The sequence below is a fragment of the Chrysemys picta genome, chromosome 10 (assembly GCF_011386835.1).
Source record: "Chrysemys picta bellii isolate R12L10 chromosome 10, ASM1138683v2, whole genome shotgun sequence".
NCBI lineage: Eukaryota > Metazoa > Chordata > Testudines > Emydidae > Chrysemys > Chrysemys picta.
Window position 1 is genome coordinate 60,809,582 of NC_088800.1, and position 20,192 is coordinate 60,829,773.

Genomic DNA, 20,192 nt, shown 5'->3' on the forward strand with positions numbered 1-20,192 from the left:
GGGTTTATCGGAAGCGGAACCTGCGCCAGCCCTTTCCCCTCTGTCGCGCTGCGGGGTTTAGTTTCACTTTCCCTCACCCCAGGGGGCAGCTGCGCCCGGCCCCAGGCACAGCACATTGGAGGGCGAAGCTCACCTGAGCTCAGGACCGTGTCCTGCCTTCCCCAACGGCTCCGTCCCTCGGCCGCGGTCTCCTCCTTGCTCCGCTGCAGGCTCCAACTGACTGTCCTGCGCGGTGCTCTTCACTGCGGGGGGGGGGGGGGGAATTGTTATGGAGGTTATGAGCTCCCTGCTCAGCTGACTCCCGTGATGCCGGACACCGTTTTTTGGTGCCCCCAAATCTTGGCACCCTAGGCGGCCGCCTAGTTCACCTAGTGGTTACACCAGCCCTGCTCTTCCAACATGGGTTAACTCCTTATCTGATCCATTTAGCTATGATACTCTGAGTACCTTTTCAAGACCTGAAGAAGAGCTCAGTGTAAACTCAAAAGCTTGTCTCGTTCATCAACAGAACCTGGTCCAGTAAAAGACATTAACTCATCCACCTTCTGTCTCTCTAAGCCTGCAACCAACAAGGCTACAGCAACACTGCAAATAATAAAATTGGTGAGAAACAAGATGCTTACTGACTATATATTTATGTTTAGCAATATGGTAGTTGCATATTGAATTCATAGATGGATATGGGAGAAGCCCTCCATTTGTCTCTGTGTAAGATAAACACATGGGTTAACCTTTAAATTGAGAATTAGTTACACAAATCACTGCTATTGTCACAAATCCATGGCCAACAAGGACTTTGCAGTTATGACTATGAGAATTCAGCATTTAGGATAGAAAGGAAAGAATTCAAATCCTTTTACTCCAAAACCGAATGCTCCCAATAGTGGTGCTAACGGAGAATCTGTTCTATCTGGTTATTTCCATTAGGGGGTAGTCAACTCAAACACACTAATTTATTACTGTGAAGTAGTTTACAATCTCATTCTGACATAGAATGTTGCTCACACATATAGTATTTGAGGTGCTAGTACAAGTTTGAGGTGGTGCAGGAATATTTGAGAGGTCATTCTTGAAAACCTCTACAGTTTTTAGGAAGAATTTAAACAAGTTCTTTGATGCAACAAGAGTCTGAGAAGGATACTGAGTAGATACTTAGAAAAGGTTTAAGGAACAAGAGGATTGGCAAGAAATTAAAGCATAAATGTAAGAGCAGGTTTTTGTTGGGGGAGTTGAAGTTGAGGATGAGAAACTTAAACTTGATCCACAAGGCAAAGGAATGCAGAGAATGAGTCAAAAGCGAGTGACATAGTCAGAAAAATGGGAAAACAGAACAATTTTAACAGTATCAGTTTAGCTGGACAATTTTTGTGAGTAAGAGGAGCCTGAGAGAGTGAGGTTGCAGTACCTGAGGTGAGATGACCAAGGTATGGACAAGGGCTTCAGTAGCACTGATGAAAGGGGGTGGGGTGGAGGAAGAGTGGATATTGTAGAAGAACCTACAGGACCTAATGACAGCCTGCATGTGCGGGAGAAGGAGGCAGATGTGTTGAATATGACATTGTATATATCTAAATATACAGAGATGACAGAAATAAAAATATAAAACACAGAGTGAAAAGAGGAGCGAATTGATGATAGAGAACAGGAGATGGATGATCAGGGAGGAGTAGTACAGAACCAGGAGAACACAGAATCCCAAAAAAACTGGTGAGAAGAAAGTGGAATAGGAGAGAGTCAGTGAATGCATCAGAATTGGCAGATATTATGAGGTGGGAAACAACCAGTTGTTCCATTGCTCCAGATATATCAAGGTCAACACCTTAGAGTCTCTTGCTTACAACATTTATTTCAAACAGTATGTCATGCCACAACACTAAGCCACACAGAAATTTGAAGTTATGTATGTTTCTGGTGATTCCATTTCCCTCTGCCACTGTTCTCCCACGAATAGTTCTTGTTATAGCATTACCCTCCATAATGGCAACTATAGCATCAGCTATCTTCCCAATTTGGTGTTTGATAGGCTTTATTGCCTCCACTCGACTTTCCCATCATGTGGCACTCAGTGGTTTCAGTGTCAGAGAGGATGTTCCCAGATGTTGCTTCAAAATTTGCCATTGATGAGTTGATGCAGAGAAAAATACATAGATGCTTTGAATTACATTAAAAAATTCAGCAGCCTCACTAGAAGCTGACACTGCATCACTGACCATCAAGTTCAATGAATGAGAGATGCATGGGACTAAAAAAGCTTGAGGGTTTAACTCTCGGATCCGTGTCTGCACTCCTCTGTTTTTTCCTCTCATGTTGGCACCATTATCGTAGCCCTGACCTCTCATGACAGCTATCGCAGTTCCTGTATCTTCCAGCTTTTTAAGAAGCACATTTGTCATATCAGCTCCCATAGTATCATCAATGTCAATAAATTCTAGAAAATGCTCTCTGACAGTCACCACTGCGGGGACATTTTCACTAGGTTCTGTTGCTGCTACAAAACGCACCATTAAAGTCATTTGTTCTGTACAGCTGATGTCAGGTGTGCAGTCCAGAATAACAGAGTAATATCTTGCTGACTTCAGATCTGCCACAATCTTCTGTTTGACTTTTGTTGCCAGTAACCAAGGTAGTAACCAAGGTAGTGGTCTGTGTACATTTCTTGGGTGGTGATTCTTCTTAGATGCTCCTGGAGTGCAGCATCAAACTCATCCATCAGCTCCACAATTTTAAGGAAGTTTCCATTGTTTGGCACATACAGCTGATCTGAAGTGTCACGCAGTGCTAGGTTTTGGGTAGCAAGCATTCTCACAATGGCAATGAGCCTTTTCAGAACATTTTGCCAGTAAAGAGACACTGATGCAATCTTCTCTTGATGCTGATCATTTATGGTGGCCTTTAACCTTAGTCTCATCTCAAGCTCTTTCCACCTATGGAATGCTCTCTGGTGATTTGCTGCCTTCTCATGGCATGCCAGATTTCTAGCCAGATTTTTCCAGTCCTTTGTTCCTGTAGAACCCAATGTAGCTGGAACATTAGACTGGAAGAGTTTGCAACAAAAACAGTATGCAGCATTCTGGGTTTTTGAATACATAAGGCATGGCCTCTTCCACTTTGTCACTATTTGGGATTTCACGCCAGTACTGTGTTGGATGGAAACTACTGTTTTCATTGTCTTTGGGGAACATGAAGTTTTTCACTTGTTGTGGCCCATGCAGTACAAGGAAGTCCCTCAGACTACTGCTCAAGTGGGTCCACAGTCCTGGGTCATCTAGACTTAAGGAACTAAGCTCAGCAGCAGCTGTTTCTTGTGCCTCCACCACACTCTTCTTTGATCTACTCTTTTCTTCAGGAATGTGCATGGTTACATCCATTTGAGATGGAGATATGGATGCCGCAGTAGCTGCCAGGTCACCTGTACTCTGACTGACTGGAAGATCAGGCATCTCCTCGTCACTCACATCCCACTGAGGCCGGAAGACTCACCCTGAACATTTGTGTCTATGTATCTCAGGAGAGCTCCTTCCTCCTTAGATAGAAAAGCTTCATTTGCTTTCTTTCTTTTTCTGAATGCTGCCCCAGAGGGGCGTTTTCTTCTTTCACTCATGACTGCTGTTCTGTGCCAGCTATAGTGGCTCTCAACATTCAATTGAAGGGGACAAATAAGCAGGCTGGTAGCAGGGCCTGAGAGAGGGAAGATATCAGCATCTTAAGGGCCTAACTGGCTCCTACTACTTCAGTTGACTGCTTGTTCTCCTCAAGTGGGTTCAGGGAAGCAGCAGGAAACAGGAAGCTCCTTGGGAAGCTGGTGTTAATCAATCCAGGCTCCTGGGGGTGCTAGAGAGGTACATAAGAGGCTCCCCCTCCTCTCTCTCCCTGCAGCTCCTGCTGCTTTCTGTTATTCCCTCTCACCTTTTCTCCTGCCTGCCTGTTATGTCTCTTGTGCCCTCCTTCCTCCAGCACAGCACTCCACCATCTCTGTGCATCTAGAGCAGAGAGAATACATATGCACCAGCAGCAGACACCATTTTCTACACTCTGGGTCCTAGTGGTGTGCTCCCCCCCCCCCCATAGTCTGGACCTGAGGCGGCCGCCTCAGTTCGCCTCATGGTAAGGCCAGCCCTGCACAGGAGAGTGAGTGAGATGGTAAGAAGAAGGAAAAGGTTGTCAATTGGGGGGAGGTATATTTTCACTGTGAGACATTGATGGTGAAATGAGCTGATGCATTTTGAATAAATTAAAGTCTGGAGGGTTTGGATTTGGGGAGACCACACAGAAAGAATAAGCTGCATTCAAGACAAGAATGATGTGATATGACTGTATTAGGTAATGTATTGACCTCCAGTTTGTTTCATTGCCATACAGAAAAGTCATAGGTTCTGCCTTACAGAATAATTAAGAAAACTTTCATTCTCTGTCTGAAACTCGTCATGCATTTACAGTTTGTTAATTTGTTAATACCTCACTGAAAAAATTGGAAAACATTTAACTAACAGTTCCACTGTCATACTGTGTACAATATGGGTGTATGTTTGCTCCCTTCTTGTTTCATTACTAGTGACATGAGAGCAATCTTTTTTTTCTTCCTAAGTTTATGTGCTCCTGCTGCTTGAAGTCATAATCATTTTTGTGACATCATAGAACCTCCACAGCATGAGATGTGATGTTTCAAGGAGAGGATTATAAGTGAGGAATGAGAAGCAGGAACATAAACACCTTTAAGCAACAAAGAGCTTGTATCCATATAAACAACTTTAGTACAGTCATTTTATATACAAAATGCATGTGTAATAGAATAGTCTCTAAATAGAATATTTTTCCAGTGTCACTAATGAGCTTTTTAAAGTTCCTTTGTGAAAAGCAAAATGAATATCAGTAAATGTAAACAAAATGCATTTTTTGCACACACATACAATTTCAAAGGCAAGGGTTTTGGCTGGATAGACGGGGGAAAAAGGTGTGCCCCCCCCCACCCGTCTTTCAGGGGTTGGGAGAGGAGGTGCTGACTGGGAGAAGGAAGACATCACCTAAGGGTATATAAACCCTGCCCCTCCGGCCTGAGCCTTCTCTTACTTCTGGATTAGCAGGTCTGGGGTTTTTTTGGGTCTGATGTGGACATTGTATTAGTGGCCTTTTTTGGGATTGGGAAGGAATTATTCTCTCATGATCAGATTGGCTGAGGCAAGGTAGGTTTTCTCATCATTGCCATTGCACCTCAGGGACCTGGTGCGTTAGGTCAGAAGATAAGGTTCAAGCTTTTGTAATTTAGCAAGCGGTTAGCAGGTGTCCAGGGCAGTTACTCGTTACATGGGGAGATCTGGTTCCTAGATAAACTGGTTTGAGAAGTGATAGGAAGGCATCCCCTAAAGCTGCTGCAGAATAGGGTTGGGATTCCTAATGTCTGGTACAGTAAAGAGACAACCCATTCCTCCAGCTCCTTAATCCTCATACAAAGGGAGTCCGGTGAGGTTCCAGCAATGGGCGGGGGACCAGCTGTGAAAGCAGGAGGTGAGAACAGCCCGCCACCAAGTGGAGGCGATGAGAGAAAGAATAGTGACCTGCACAGTACAACTTATTGCTGGGTAGTTCCCAAATGATTACATTAATAGAGTTATGGCCTATTTGAACCACATCCCTTGCATCTTGTCTTTCTTCCCATGTGTCCAAGGCAGTACTCTACATCCTTGTTTACTCAAACTTTCTTACTTTCTCCTATCTGAAACAAGGGTTATTAGATAACTGAGGTTCAGAAATGCAGAAACTGTCAGCTAACTTTCCCAAGTTCAGTAGGCACAGCTGAGTGAAAGTCATTTTAGTTAAAGCCACTTAAACCTTCTATGTCCTGCTGAGCTGCTCAACAGCCTAGAGGCAGAGGATATGCATGGGCTTGCATCAGTGTTGGACTACTCAATAAACCACACCAGGGCTTAGATCTACTAAGATTAATGTTGGCTAATTAGTCCTGCTGTGTCCTGCTTAATCTTTTGGCTTTGGGGGAAGTTGAGCAACAGTCTGTACTTGAGAGTGTTAGTTCTGCAGAGCAGGGAGACCCACAGTAGACTCCAGTCTTTAGAGTTTGTAGATCCAATTATATGAAGACTTCAGATGTCCCCTGAAAACTTCAGATAATGAAGGGCTATGGTGTATCCCCTTATGAAACATTCTTTCTTTTGGAACATTGGCAAAAGAACCATATGAATACACCATATATGATACACATTACACTCTCTTGTCTAAAATCACCAAAATGGGAATTGATGTCATTGGATCTGTATCCATCAAAAAGTGTACATACTTAAACCAGCATGGCATTCAAAGGTGTAGAGAGGAGGGAGAGAGAGTGTGTATGTTTTTTTAAAAAGTGCTCTGTATCTCAGAAGGATAGTGAGATATTTTATTTCATTTAGTACTGTGACAATAGTGCATATGGATGTGACCTGAACACCCTACACTTTGGAAAATTTAACATCCAACTGTGCATATAGACCATATCTCTAAACATGTCAAACCAAAATCGCAGATCCAAATTTGGTGTCTTAGGCCCAATTCTAGTAAATATTCAAACCATGTTGCCTAATGTTTTAAGCTGTCACACCTAATGTTTTCAGCTGTTTAGGGAAGAAAGCCAGGGGGCTGCATTTGCAATGCTTAAAAACAAACTTTTACCATCAGAGAAATGTACAACACACGGAGTCCAAATTTTACACATGAGCTTCTTAATACATTGTCTAAATCCTGCATTTGGATTCTCAGTTCAGTACATAAATGGATAAGTCTGATGATCAGTGTGCCTAAGTACTGATTTGGATAGCCAGATATGAGATTTGGCTGTCTCCTATTATTAAGGTGCCCAGGGTAGAATCTTTGGGGAAAATTAGTTTTCATGGATAACAAAACACAAAACAAAAACAAAACAGGGGGAAAAACCCACTATTGTAATTTTCCCTGATGAAATTCTGAAAATGGAATTATTTGCTATTTTTTTCTGATTAACTGAACTTTGAATTTTGTCTAATGATTTTAATTTGATGGCATTTTTAGAATGGGGATGGGCAAGTTGCTCCTTTAGGGTCCCACAATGTTTTCCAACTCTCGTGTTCTGACCCTTCAGAGTACATAATTAAGCCAACAGCAGCTTATATCTAGCTTCCTTCTAAGGTTTGCCAGCACTGCTTCAGGCTCAGTTAAAGAGAGACATCAGGCCTGATTCTGATCTTGCTTGCAGTGGTGTAAATCAGGAGTAACTCCATTAACTTCAATAGAGTTACACTAATATAAAACCTATGTAAAATTAGATCAGGATCAGACTCATAAAGTGCTTCTCTCTTCAGCCCTCTGCTGAACATAAATTTCTGCAGCACTTCCAGACCCTTCAGGCCAGGAGAACAAGGGAGTTGGTTTTGAGTTAGATACTGCCAAGCAGAAAGTCTTGTCAGTCCTTTCAGAAATACCCATTATACATTTCCCTCCATTGCTGTCCATGCATTTAATTGTCGGCTAGCACAGGGACACTTATGATTTTTTTCCATTCTTGAAAACCTGTACAATTAATGCTAAATGCTTTTGAAATATGTAGTTAAGTAGCACTGAAAAGGTTAACCTTGGCACTGCGTCCCTGTAGACTTTAGGTATGAAATATTGGAGAAGTCAATGGAAGTAACACAGTATTTAATAGAAAGAGAAAATTAGTAATTCTTATTTGCCTGAGGTAGGTGCAGGCCTCTGTAATGTCTTGATCTGTGTGTGGAGAGCTAGTAAAGAAAAGCAGTCTTAATAAAAACCTTAAAATAGAAATACGGATTTTCATGACAAGAAAATACCCCTGGAATGATGAGCTGTCACCCAGGAATTGGAAAGAAAAGAAAGAACCTTTTGTATTTTTAATTAGTCTTTTTGATAAAGTATAATTGCTTTAAAAAGACCAGTGGTATTCACCTGTTTATAAAATCATCATAGAGATATATTTAAAGAAATGGGATATTGGTGGAGAGGGCAGAAAGAAGATAAGAGCTTATTAATTGTTAATAATTTACCAAAAGATTATAGTTAAACATTTTACTTGGGACTGCAGGACAGATTTCCTCTCCTCCCCCCCCAAGATCAAGTGATGAGGGGTATTTTATTATGGCAGAAGTTAGAGGGAGGGAGTGTTGTTTAGTGATTGGATCAGAGAACTGGGAGTCAAGACTGAATATTTCTGTTAGCTCCTGCACCAAATGACAGTGAGACCTTGGATGTAGCACTATAAATTTTTTGTAGCACATGTACCCATCTATATAGCGAGCATGAAAATACATATTTAATAAATGTGATGTGAGGCATAATTAAGATTTGTTAAAGCATTTTGGGTTCCTGGTATCAAATACATTATAGACGTATAAAGTGTTAGAAATACTATTATATTCTCAGACCCTCTCAAACATACCCCTTTTGAATGGCAACTGTAAGGGCTGGATTGAAAACTAATAGTTTTCTAGGGCACTAATTTGCAAATCTATAACAATGAGGGAGAGCTTTATTCTGTGTTTAGATGAAGGTGTATCGGAGGCTTGGGGAGGCAGGTGGCTAGCTAACTGGTAATTTCTGGAGTGCCCTGGAAGGGTTGTATTGCCACTTAAGTTATGAAACATTGAAGATGCAGAATAACTACCTGAAGACTGTGGTAAACAAATATCACCTTTTTTCCCACTCGTGCCCATCTCTTTGAAGGCTTATTTCAGGCATTAATGAAACAGCCAGAAAGCATCTCAGAGGAGAAGGGGAGGATCAAGTAACTTAATTAGGAAGGGAAACAAGGAACAATGTTGAGGCAGAGAGCTTTGATGGGCTCCAAAACCACTGGCATTGGTCTTCAAGGTGGCCACAGGATTTTTTTTAGAAGGTGTAGCTTGTGGTGAGTGAGGAAGAAAAGGCTGACTGCTGCAGCAGCCAATATGGGACAAAATTAAAAGTCAGAAATTAAAAGTCCTATCAATCAATAGATTATTATTGGTGAAATGACTTAGATGAAATAAAAACCTAATCATGCATCAAAGGCTAAGAATGGTTTTGCAGTTGTGGATAAGGTTTGCAAGAAATGGTTTTTTTGCCTTTGTTTCAGGCAGATTTTATGATTCCTGTTCTTGGTTGGATGTTCAAAATTAGATAAAAAAGGTTTCTATCTTTCTATTTGATTTGTAAAGAGGCTGGTCCAAATAACTGGATTGACTTGAAGATAGCAATATTTCTGGATTACCATGACATTTCAAACCTAAACAACTGAGGGAAAAGGTTGTTACATCTTGCTACATACATAAGAGGACTCTGTAATTTATGCAGCTTCACTCATCGTCATTATACGAGAGCCTTTCACCTCTAGACTCCTCATTCAAATCCAGAACAGGTTATCTTGTTATATGTTATGTGTGACATAAATTGGTGGCCTCAGTCCAGTTCCTAACAAACAAAACCAGCACAAATTATAATAATTGGCACCCTTATTGACAGTCTTACCAAATCAGCCAATGATTAAATTCAGTTCAGAGATTGGATCCGGAATCAACTGGAACAGGTTGATTCACATTAGTGGTAGTGGTGTGGGGTAGGGAAATCAGCCTTTGCAGTAGCACACATTATACCTATTCTGTAGTTTGAGAAAAATTAAAGATCAAGAATTACTGAAATATAGATTTAGTTTCACAGATGGGATGCTGATGATAACTATGACTTTATGTGAAGTAACGATCAGCATTAGGGTACAGACCAAACAAGACATTTCATGGGATACCAATGTGAAAGGACACTTGAGTACAAACTCTCTCTGGTCTTAAAGTATAATCTTGTCTTGCTTGGAGCTTCAGAAATGCTGAAGAATCCTCGGTGAGTCCTTGTGATATCACTCTTGTTTATGAGAGATGAAGGGGTCAGAAAATGTTCAAGGTTAACCATGTTTCTTTGGCCAGTTACGGAGAGTACTTAGTGTATGTATAGCCATAACTTGGAGTGTGGTTAGCTGTTGGGCTAAGGAGACTGTCTAAACCAAGGAAATGGATTTAAAGAGGTGACAGTGATTTCATCTTTTGAGAGCAGGGTATTATTCCAAGTCAGAGAATTCTATTCCTCGTTAAGGTCTATTGTAGCAGACATGTTCTGAGTTAGTTGTGTTGTGTGAGTATGTTTAATGTTTATGATTAATTATTGCTGATACTATTGTGTTATGTAAATGTGAGATATTATTTAATTGATATTACTGGCACAGTGGTGGTGGGAGGAGGCAAAATGTAAGAGAGCAGTGGGAGATGAATGAATGCTAGGAGTATGTTAGACTCTACACTAAATAGTCTTGAAATGATTGTTCATAGATTGCTTTAAAGGATTTGGGTTTTATTTTTTTCTTTTATATAAGTACTCTTATCTATAAAACGTGTGATAGACAGAGGGAAGTTTACTTGACAATTGTCGTGTTCCAGAACTTCACTTTTGAAAATTGTATAATTTCAAGCTGTTTGGCCTAGAAGCATTATGCCTTTGATTTTGGAATTATGTAGAATGAATGGGTTATTGGCCCCTTACATAACATATTTGTTTTTAATTAAAGATCCTGATAAGGTCTTATTAAAGTACCATGTATTATTTATCATGTTTCATATGAAAATGAGCTAAAGGGAAAATTCTATCAGCTTAGGGCATTTGCAGAATAACAGGCTTAATGTGCTAGGAGGAAAAAAAAGAAAAGCATGACATACTTTTGTCAGAACCGGAGACTGCTTAAGGCAAAGGGAAAGAATGAAAAAAGGAGTAGGGGCCTAAAGAGAGTTCATTTGACATTGTTTCTTTTCTTTCTTCTTTCCTCTTTTTTTTTTTTTTTTTGGTATGATAAAGTAATTTGTGCTGTTATAGAGCAGTGCTGTTTTAGTAGTTCAGACCATGGTACACTGCTAAAAGCATGGATGTTTCCTAAGCCAAAACCAAATCCCTGTATTGTAAGTTTATGTATTTATTGTTGTAGCGTTCATTTGTGTGCTCTATGAGCATTGGTTTTGTTGAAATAACTGCTTTTGGACAGAAAAATGATGTAATTAATAATTGGTCCTATTGGAAGGAAGGCTTGTGCTGTTGTTTGAGAAGATGACTTTGACTTAGATTTACAGTTTTGTGTGTGTGTGTGTGTGTGTGTGTGTGTGTGTGTGTGTGTGTGTGTGTGTGTGTGTGTGTGTGTAAAAATATAAAGTAACTACCGTAATTTTTCTTGACCTCAAGAACCTAAGTTTCAGTGATATGCTTTGTGGAAGGTGTCTGTTTTCAGTTCAAGTAGCGGCTGCTTTTTTTTTTTTTTTTTTTTTGGTAAGAAAATTAGTGATTTCAAATTAGTGACACCAGTGATGACAAAGCCCTCACGTGTATGTAGATTAATTATTCCTTTCTTGTCTTTAATGGTAATCTGTTGGTAAAAGATGTGTCTCTGTTAAAGTTGGATATCCTATGAAACTAGGTAATTTATTAATCTTCTGAAAAGTTTCCTTCTGAAAACAAAACAAAAGACTAAGGTGATGCTTTAAGATTTGACCTTTTTTCTGAAGAATTAACAATTCACTCATTTTTGTCAAAAATCATTTCAAAACATTAGTATTTTTTGTTATATGTTAGTTGTGCCTAGAAAAAAAAAAGCTTTAATATTGGATCTCAAGGACAAGTTAGCGTATAAATTATTTGATTTGCAGGTCACATCCAATTTTTTTTTTCATAAAGACTAACTAGATCTACTAATGAATAATAATTACTCCATAAAATAAAGAAATAAAGTCTGTAAGTGAAATACTATCTTGAGCAATGAGTTGTCACTCTCAAAGTAAAAAGTAAACATTAAATTCCAAAAACTGACAAATGTAATTTGTCTGTATAACTTGACAGCATGAGCTCTTATAATAGACCTACTATTCTTCAAATACATTTGTAATTTTAGATTAGATGGGTTTCAGAGCAGTTTTAAGCTATTTCCCTCATTTAAAAAAAAACCAAGTGTGCCACAACATTAGTTTTATTCCCAGTGTTTCTACTGCAGTGGTTACTTTGATATTTCACAGTATTTTTTTAATGATTTTACAGGCTTTTTTTAGGAGACTAGATAGTGATTGACATGTAGATATAAAACCAAGCTGTTTTGTAGAATAATCTCCTGCAGACTTGTTAAGATTATATTTTCTTTCTCAGTTTGTGCTCCATATGTGTGTTTCTTAGAAGGTGAAAGCCCTTTTTATTTGTCAGGTGGGTCCACAAAAAGGGGAGGGGGGGGGACAGAGGAGAAAGGGGAGAAGGGCTGAATCATAACAGACATTCAGTCCCAGCTGGGCTATGGCATTAATTGCCCAAATCTCATGGACGTGTGATGCAGTGTGCTCTCTCTCCTTCCCAACCCTCCCTAGGGATTTTAAAAATGCAGTATTTGAATTTTGGTGAGTGGTAAAGACCCTGCCCTAGGACCCATTTGACAAATGAGAAGCCGTGCAGCATCAGCACCAGCCGACTGAGCCTCAGTGAGTCAATCTCTCTCTCTACTAGTCAGCAGCTACTGTTGTGAGACGAGCCTCAGCTCTCACTGTCATTGAGGAAGTTCCATTTGCTCATCAATAGGCTGCAGGCTATGTCTTCTGTTTTTTCCCCCCCTCTCTGTTACAAATTTGTAGTTTAAGTCTACCAAGTGGCCTTAGCTGACAAATGAATGTAGGGATCTAGCACTGAAAAGGAGAAAAGAAAACAAGACAGTGAAAGACACTGTTTCTTACTTAAATAATCAGAAGGGGGAAAAAAAAACTGTAGTTGCAAGACAGGACAAACGTGCTTGCATGCAAGCCCCCTCTCTTGTTCTACGTAGACTTCAGAGCAACACCATGCAGCATCCCCTTACGGGAGCAACCTGTGTGGCACTGCCGAATGTGGGTATGTGTCCCCAGCTCTCCTGTGCCTTGACTTTTATGTACTTACAGCAGGTAAGTTTGTTTAACTTTTTTCTTCCCCTTTATTGACTGCATTGTCAGCATTGTTTATGGGATTCATAGTCTTAAAGATATCCTTTGTATGAATAGGATGTGATGAGTCTTGCCTCTGTACTTAGAAATGATGAGACTAAGTAGAAGATTTAATTTAGTACAAGATCAAGCATTTGGGTGCTTTAAAAACATTTCTTTTGTCAAAATCTTTATTAATGCTGTTTGTACATATGCTTAATACAGTACTTTGATTGCTTTATCCATGGATTCTGTAGCAGAATTTCAGCCATGAAAAAGATTGCTCTTGCCTCTTTATTGCAGTTGCAGGCATATATTGTGCTTCTAATGTAAATGTGTCCAGTGGCAATTTTGTTTTAGCCTTCTTTGAAGCCAAGAATTGTAAGTCTTTGTTGAAACGTGCTGCTGATTAAAATTGAAATCTAACTGATTTTCATCAGAAAAGAAAATCATTTAATTTTTAAAACCTATATCTGTAAAGAATTAGAATATTTGAGTCACAGAAGTAGATTTGCATTGCCTTGAAAAACTGCTTTAGAAATCAAGAAAACAATACCTAATTGTAGTTAATCTTTAAGAATCTTTTCATTTATAAGCATCATATTTGCTGCTGTTTTTTGTTAGTATTCCAACAAAAGGAGTTTCCAGTTTTATAACCTTTGTCTATTTTAGTGTGTAATATACAGTATTAGGATGTCTAAACAAGAGCTGCTTCTATTTGGAATCATTATTGTGTGGTACTTTTTTATTTTTTCAACTTGTTATCCCACTACCACAGAGGGTCGTACAGTAGTCATGCAGAGCCAAGATTAAAATACAGTGTCATGCAAATGTGATTAGTTCCATTTATTCTGGCCTTTTTACTGAGAGGTTAGATTTGTGTGTGGTGTGTGCGTGTACTGTAACTCCTCTGAGGGGTTACATATCGAGGTATTTGTCTGTGAACTCTTAAACTTCTACTACAGTAGTTTAGATGCATATAGACTTCCATGATACAATTCATATCTTTATTGCTGTATTTTAAAAAATCTATTTAAAAATTCTTTTCATTATGTAATTTTATTAATATATTTTCTCTTCAAAGGTTAATTTTACATTTATTTTGTACATTAATATATTTAACATTTCTGTTACTACCAACAAGTAAATAAAAATATTTGAAGCTTCTGAACCTTTCTGTTGCTTGGTTCCCTAATAGTATAATGTAAACCATTTCTACCATACAGCATGGAATGCATAATAAAATATACTAGATTATGCATGTATGTGGGAGAGGTTCATGTGTTCATAATTAAAATTTACATTAGATAAACATAATGTATACATTATTTAAATGTTTTACATAGAAAATTTAAAATGATGTTTTTAATAGCTGTGCATGCTGGATGTGTGTTTAATATATCGTTTATGAATCAGCTTTAAAGATTCTTGTCTAAGTTGTGCAGTTACTTGAGATGTACAAAATGTGCTTGTATGTTTTGCTGTGCTTGTTCCTCTGAGTTTGCCAAACAACAATTTGAGCATTAAGGAAGGAGCTTTTGAAAGGGAAAATGTTACTTAAGGTGAGAGGTCAACATGGCCACACAAATAGCTGATAAAAAATTACATGAAGATGAGGTTGGGGGTTATAAATAATGTTCCTGTATGATCAATTTCAATAGCCTTATGCAAACACATGAACCATATAGCAGTGTTTTAAGGTTTTAGGAAATGTATGCAACCATAATGATTACTTTAAAACAGTGAATACAATTGCACCCAATCCATTTGAGAAAAAGATGAGAAGTGATTGCTAATGCACTTTACAAAGTGTTATGTCCTGAAGTTATTTTTTTTTAACTCTTTAAATGGATTAACTGGTGCTCTGGAAGTTTATAGGGCATTGCTAAACTGCTGGGTTTTTAGTCTCACTGTTTCGGGCTAATTATCCTGTCAGATCATTACACTTTTACCTGTCTTAATCAGAGCTATATATAACTGCTAAGGCATCTGCATTTCTGAGGGATAATTGTGACGATGCCGGTTTCAAAATGCTATGTCTATTCGTTTGTTGTTGTGTTTTGTTCATTCAGTAGGCATCATACTTTTTCTGAATCTCATTGAGTAATTTAGAGAAATATTTTCTTAAATCAGATTTGGTTTAGTATTTGTTGAATTTGATTTTGTATTTTCTTAATTATAGCACATTACTTTATATCCAGTAATCTAAAAAGTTGTTACATAAACTGGGGAAATGTAAACACTGTGATAACTACACCTACAGAACCTTATGTAGATTTTCTTAGGTTTAACAAGAGAAAGATGAGACGTAATCTATGAACTGGAATATATGTTAGCAGTGCATTTTATTTTTGTAGCTTTTCACTACCATAACTAATAATGTGTAGTAAACACACAAATCTAACTAGATGTCGCTCACATACTTTACTAAACATAAATATTTTTTCATCTCTCTAAGGTTGTCCATTGACCTCAGTACTTGTGACCTGAATTCTTTAACTAACAAGTTAGTAACCATTAATGCCTCCTCTTCAATTCTCACCTCCACCAGTATTTACACATTATGTGAATCTATACAGCCAATTGTTTTTCTAATTTGCATCTTTAATACCTCTTTTTTGTTCTTTATCTCATTGAAAATAAATACACCTACACATAATTAATTCTACAGTGTGATCTTTTATTTTCTCCACCTATGAGATATTGCATTTTAGATTTACTAAATAGAATAGTGTTTTATCACATTTAAGTGAAGCAGTTGGGACAAATAAACAGCCTTTGCTGAAAGGTTACAAAAAAACATTATTTTTTCCCTTATGATGGGAGCTGCTCTTTCTCTCAAGTAAATATGTACATACTCATGAGGCTGGACAGTTTCTTGGGAGCTATTTTGGTCTCTGGAAAATCTGTGTTCTGGAAGTTCTTTAAAATTGCTATTATTTACTTGATAAATGGACACTGTTCCATCTGATGGTTGGATAGGTATTCATAAACTTTTTTTCAAAAGTGTATACCCATAAGTACTACAAAAGCTCTTCCAATACTATTTCAATGTTAACGACTATCTAGGTATTTGCTATTCTATCAGTCCGAATTATGGACATTCATAAAGTTTCTACAGCTAAGTGTAAAACTAAAATATTATTTAAAACAATGTTTCTGCTCATACACCACAGCTCATTTAGAAACATCAAAAATTGTGCTGTTGAAATGTTAACATTGAAAATCAGAACATGAAGGCCTAGTCTATATTAACCGTGAGCAAAATGTTCATTAAAAAAGCAAACAAAAACTGCATGTTATTGATAACTTAGAAGAGCTATCTGAAAGCTGCCAAAACTACTAGGTAGACTTCTACTAAATATAGTAGTCCAGAATTCTACATCCAGTTCTCAAACACTGCAAAGATCACTGTGGATGTCTGGCAGGGAAAAAGGTATTGGATTTGGAGCTTTGTGTTGGGCCATTTTAAAGATAACTGGTAGCAAAATAGGAGATTGCATATGAGAATTTGCTCATGAGAAAATGCTAGTGTTTCCGGGTATAAGGACTCGTGTTCTGGTTTGGGCCTGTCTCCACATTATTTTGAAGTGTTAGAACTAACTTTGTTTTATGGAGTTTTTTTTTTGGGGGGGGGGGAGGGGAAAGTTAGGTAAGAAATGGTGCAACTTTATGTGTCTGGTGTGTCTGGTGTTAGCCCAAAGCAATTTTTTACAGCTGACTTTACCCTCTGTAAATCAGGATGTATAATGTATTAACAGAGACTTAACTATGTTATATCAACTATAACTGTATACTACATAATACATTAGAGAATGTAATGGTATTTAGTTGATATTTTACTGAGTGAAGTAATAAAGCCAACCATTACAATGCTATGTAAAATTCCATTTCATAGCGTGCTGTGCTGTTGTCAATATCTTAAGATTGGTAAATTTTTCCACTTAATGATGATATATGTGGTTTGTTTTAAATAGTGAAGTGGTTTGTACAAAGGGTAATTCCTCTTAAATGGAGCCATTGCTCATAGTGGACATACACAGATCGAAAGCAATTGAACTGAAACTTCAATATCAACCTTCTCTGTCTTTAACTAGAAAGTAGTTCATGGCATAGATAGTGGTCAGTGAGACCAGTTTTCATACCAAAGATTTAAAATAAAAAAATCACACCATGCATAGAGTTTTAGTTGTAAATTTATGTAATGTTATTTAGGCTATTGTGACTATGAAGAAGAGTTGAATTCCCCACACAATTTACCTAATTCATGCTTCTGAATCTGAAGATTTATAGGAGTCAGAAGGTTTTGTTTTTTTTTTGCACATTCTGTCTTCATGACTTAATTCAAAGTTGATTTATTAGATAGTGCTTTCTATTGATGCAGTCGATAATAGAGAAAGGGATTAGAACAGATTATCTTCACATATAAATTATATAAAGAATTAAAATAGGATGTATGAATGCTCTCTGGATGCAGTTTACCTTTTTGATACAGAACCAGTACATTAATTATTGAATGACACCGGAGCATTTTAGTTACAGTTCAAAGTACTTGTGTACCTTTACATTTTATAATTTAGTGTGGCCTGACGGATCAACTGTTTGAGTTGATTACAATAGGGGAATGTTTCATGGCATCACTTCTTAAACCAATACTTTATCTTTCAGCACAAAAACACTGAATTGCTTTCTATGTACTGAATATATCTGATTCACTGACTCTGTCTCTATTGTAAAATTATTTAATCTGACTTTAGCTCATGAAAATTGTAAGCATCTGTTAGCTTACAAATTTGAGCCTTTGCACAATTTTATTCCTCAGTCTGCTATTTCATGGCAATTTTCATGTGAGAACATACAACCTCTGCTTATGCCTGCATGAGTGAAAAGAAGTCCACATTACTAATGCTCACTCACCATCTGTTTTTCTTACAGCTGGGCCTTGAATAATTGTCCAGTAGCTGATGGACTGAGGGTAGACAATCTTTTTAGGGTTTTCTGATTCATTTAACCAGCTTCACTGCCCCAAGAGAAACATAATGCTAGTTTAATCATTTTGGTAGGGTAAAAACACTGTATTTTGTCAGGCAAATTATAGTATTCTGTTAGAAAAAGAAATTGCCATATTGCAAACAATATCAGGTTGATGCTTTTGTACCTAAGGGGGCAGTGTGGCACTCTTAGGAAATTTCATCATATAAATGAAACAGAACTTGTAAGGTGTGGGTGTAATTGTTGCATCTGGAGAGATCTTTAATGCACAAGTAGTGAGTGATATCCTGATGTTCTGTTTATTTTAATTAAGGAAAATAAGGTCATTTGATGTTCATCGATAAACTTCCAAGTTTACATATGAAACTCCACCTCCTCGTTTAAAGTTAAATTTAAATGATTCTATCGCTCTCTCACACAAGAGCCGTTTAATTGTTTTCCAGAGACTACTAAGAAGTGGCTTAGAGAGCAAGTGCTGCGTTCTCATTCTGAAAAAAAGGTAGATGGGGCATTTGACTACTGCTGTGTTGAACAAGGTCACTTTCCAGCCACAATAGCAAGGAGGAGGTGCTTTAATTAACTGACCCCCCCTTAAATATCTAAGGCCAAAACAAATTAAAACAAAAACCGACCAAACAGTTAACTTTGGTTACTGGCTGCTTTGGAAGATAAGAGCAAGAACGGTCCGGTAGGAGCTTGCCTTGGATTCCATGTGGCAGGGACAGGTGGAGTACTCGTGTCTTAGAATCATTCCTTTTATATTGTGCTCACTGAGTATTAAAAAGGCAAATATTTTGGGTAAAAATGTGATGTCTGAATTTTTTCTTGTCAGCTACTTGTAAGTTGTCACTCTTCATTGGTATTTATTGAATATTTACGTTGACAGTTTTTAATATGTGCTGTGGCATTTTGTGCCAGTGGAAATGGGCAGTGGTCAGTTAAGTTGGGAATGTTTTGGAGTAAAGAGCAAACATTTCCTTTCAGCTTGTTTGTTAACAATAGTGGTAGAAAGAGTTCGGATGTAGGGGTTTTGGATATTTGTTTGTGTATTTCTGAAATGGTAAGTAAATTTTATCTGTATACTAAGAGAGCTCCATTTTAAATACTTTGTTCAGTTTTTAACAGGTAATAGAGGTGAGAGAAAGTGACAAAAGCTGTTGACATAAGAGTTTATCACCTTGCATTATAGAGCTATAATAACATTAGTGGAAACTAGAAGCCAACACTTTCCATATGAATAATCCCTCAAGGTCTATAACCTCTTTAAGGTGTTCATGTGATTGATTTATCAGTTTTAAATTGAAGTGTGTAATACTCAGGCTCTCCTGAGGAACTCGTGTCATTTCTTTACTAGCATCACTCATTTACCTCTGAGTAGCTTAGTGCAGAGCCATTGACTTCTTTTACATTTTGCTTCCCCTCCTCCTCTGTCAATGCAGCAGCCCAGTGAATTTAATTAGGGAAAATAGGATATTTAATGTCTATAGTGTGCTGAGTAGTTGTAGTCAGGCCTTTGGTCTTTTGCACTATAGCAGGCTCCAGCTGTGGAGAGATCTCAGTCTGTTTTGATCCTGCTCTTTTTTGTTGTGTTATACACATGCAGAATCAAAATTAGGAACGATAGTAAGAACTAAAGCACACAGAGGATTATTTCGTGTTCACAGTGAGGTAATGATTTTTTTTGCAGATATGGAACAGAAGTGTTTTAGATTTTAAACTCAAAACACCAAAGATGTTCAACAGAACACACATGGTTTAATCCTAGTAAGATCTTTTTGTGTTTGACTTTTGACCAATTACCATCAAAATCAACAAAATTCTATCTGCCTTCCTATATGTAACTCTGTGAGTATGCCTAGCTTTTTCTCTGTGCATGCATTTGGTAGTGTGTATTGCTCTGTTAGTATTCCATGTCTTCCTGGGCTTCTTTCTTGTGCTTTTTTTCTCCTGTCTGTTTCTGCTTGCTACTTTGCTTCATTTTATACTGTGGGTAGCTCAAGTTTTATTAAATACATGCTTATGTTAAACGTATTGATAAGCCACATTAACATTTTGTCCTTCACTTTAAAACAAATAGTGATAAATGTAATTTGTATAATTTAAAATTGAAGTTCCTTAATATAATTCAAAAATACAGCAATCGATGAAAGTTTGAAAGACTTGTTGGAAGCATTTTCAGCAGACGTTGTAGAGAACTGAAGCACCAACTTGACCAGTTCTCCA

At 37.8% G+C, this 20,192-nt stretch overlaps 1 protein-coding gene across 45 annotated transcripts in view; it reads left to right on the forward strand.

The window, feature by feature from the left end:
• Positions 1–20,192, forward strand: part of RBFOX1 (RNA binding fox-1 homolog 1) — a 2,478,424-nt gene that overhangs the window by 2,060,948 nt on the left and 397,284 nt on the right. For 4 of the 45 annotated variants that reach the window (XM_065558793.1, XM_065558788.1, XM_065558786.1 and 1 more), the window contains exon 1: positions 12,280–12,959. The exons of 38 other annotated variants lie outside the window; for them this stretch is intronic. In XM_065558793.1, the coding sequence (XP_065414865.1) occupies positions 12,816–12,959 (144 nt within the window). In that variant the 5' untranslated portion in view covers positions 12,280–12,815. Of the gene's footprint in view, positions 1–12,279; positions 12,960–20,192 lie in introns of those variants that run through there. 3 more of the 45 variants (XM_065558797.1, XM_065558807.1, XM_065558796.1) reach the window with 3 other exon arrangements.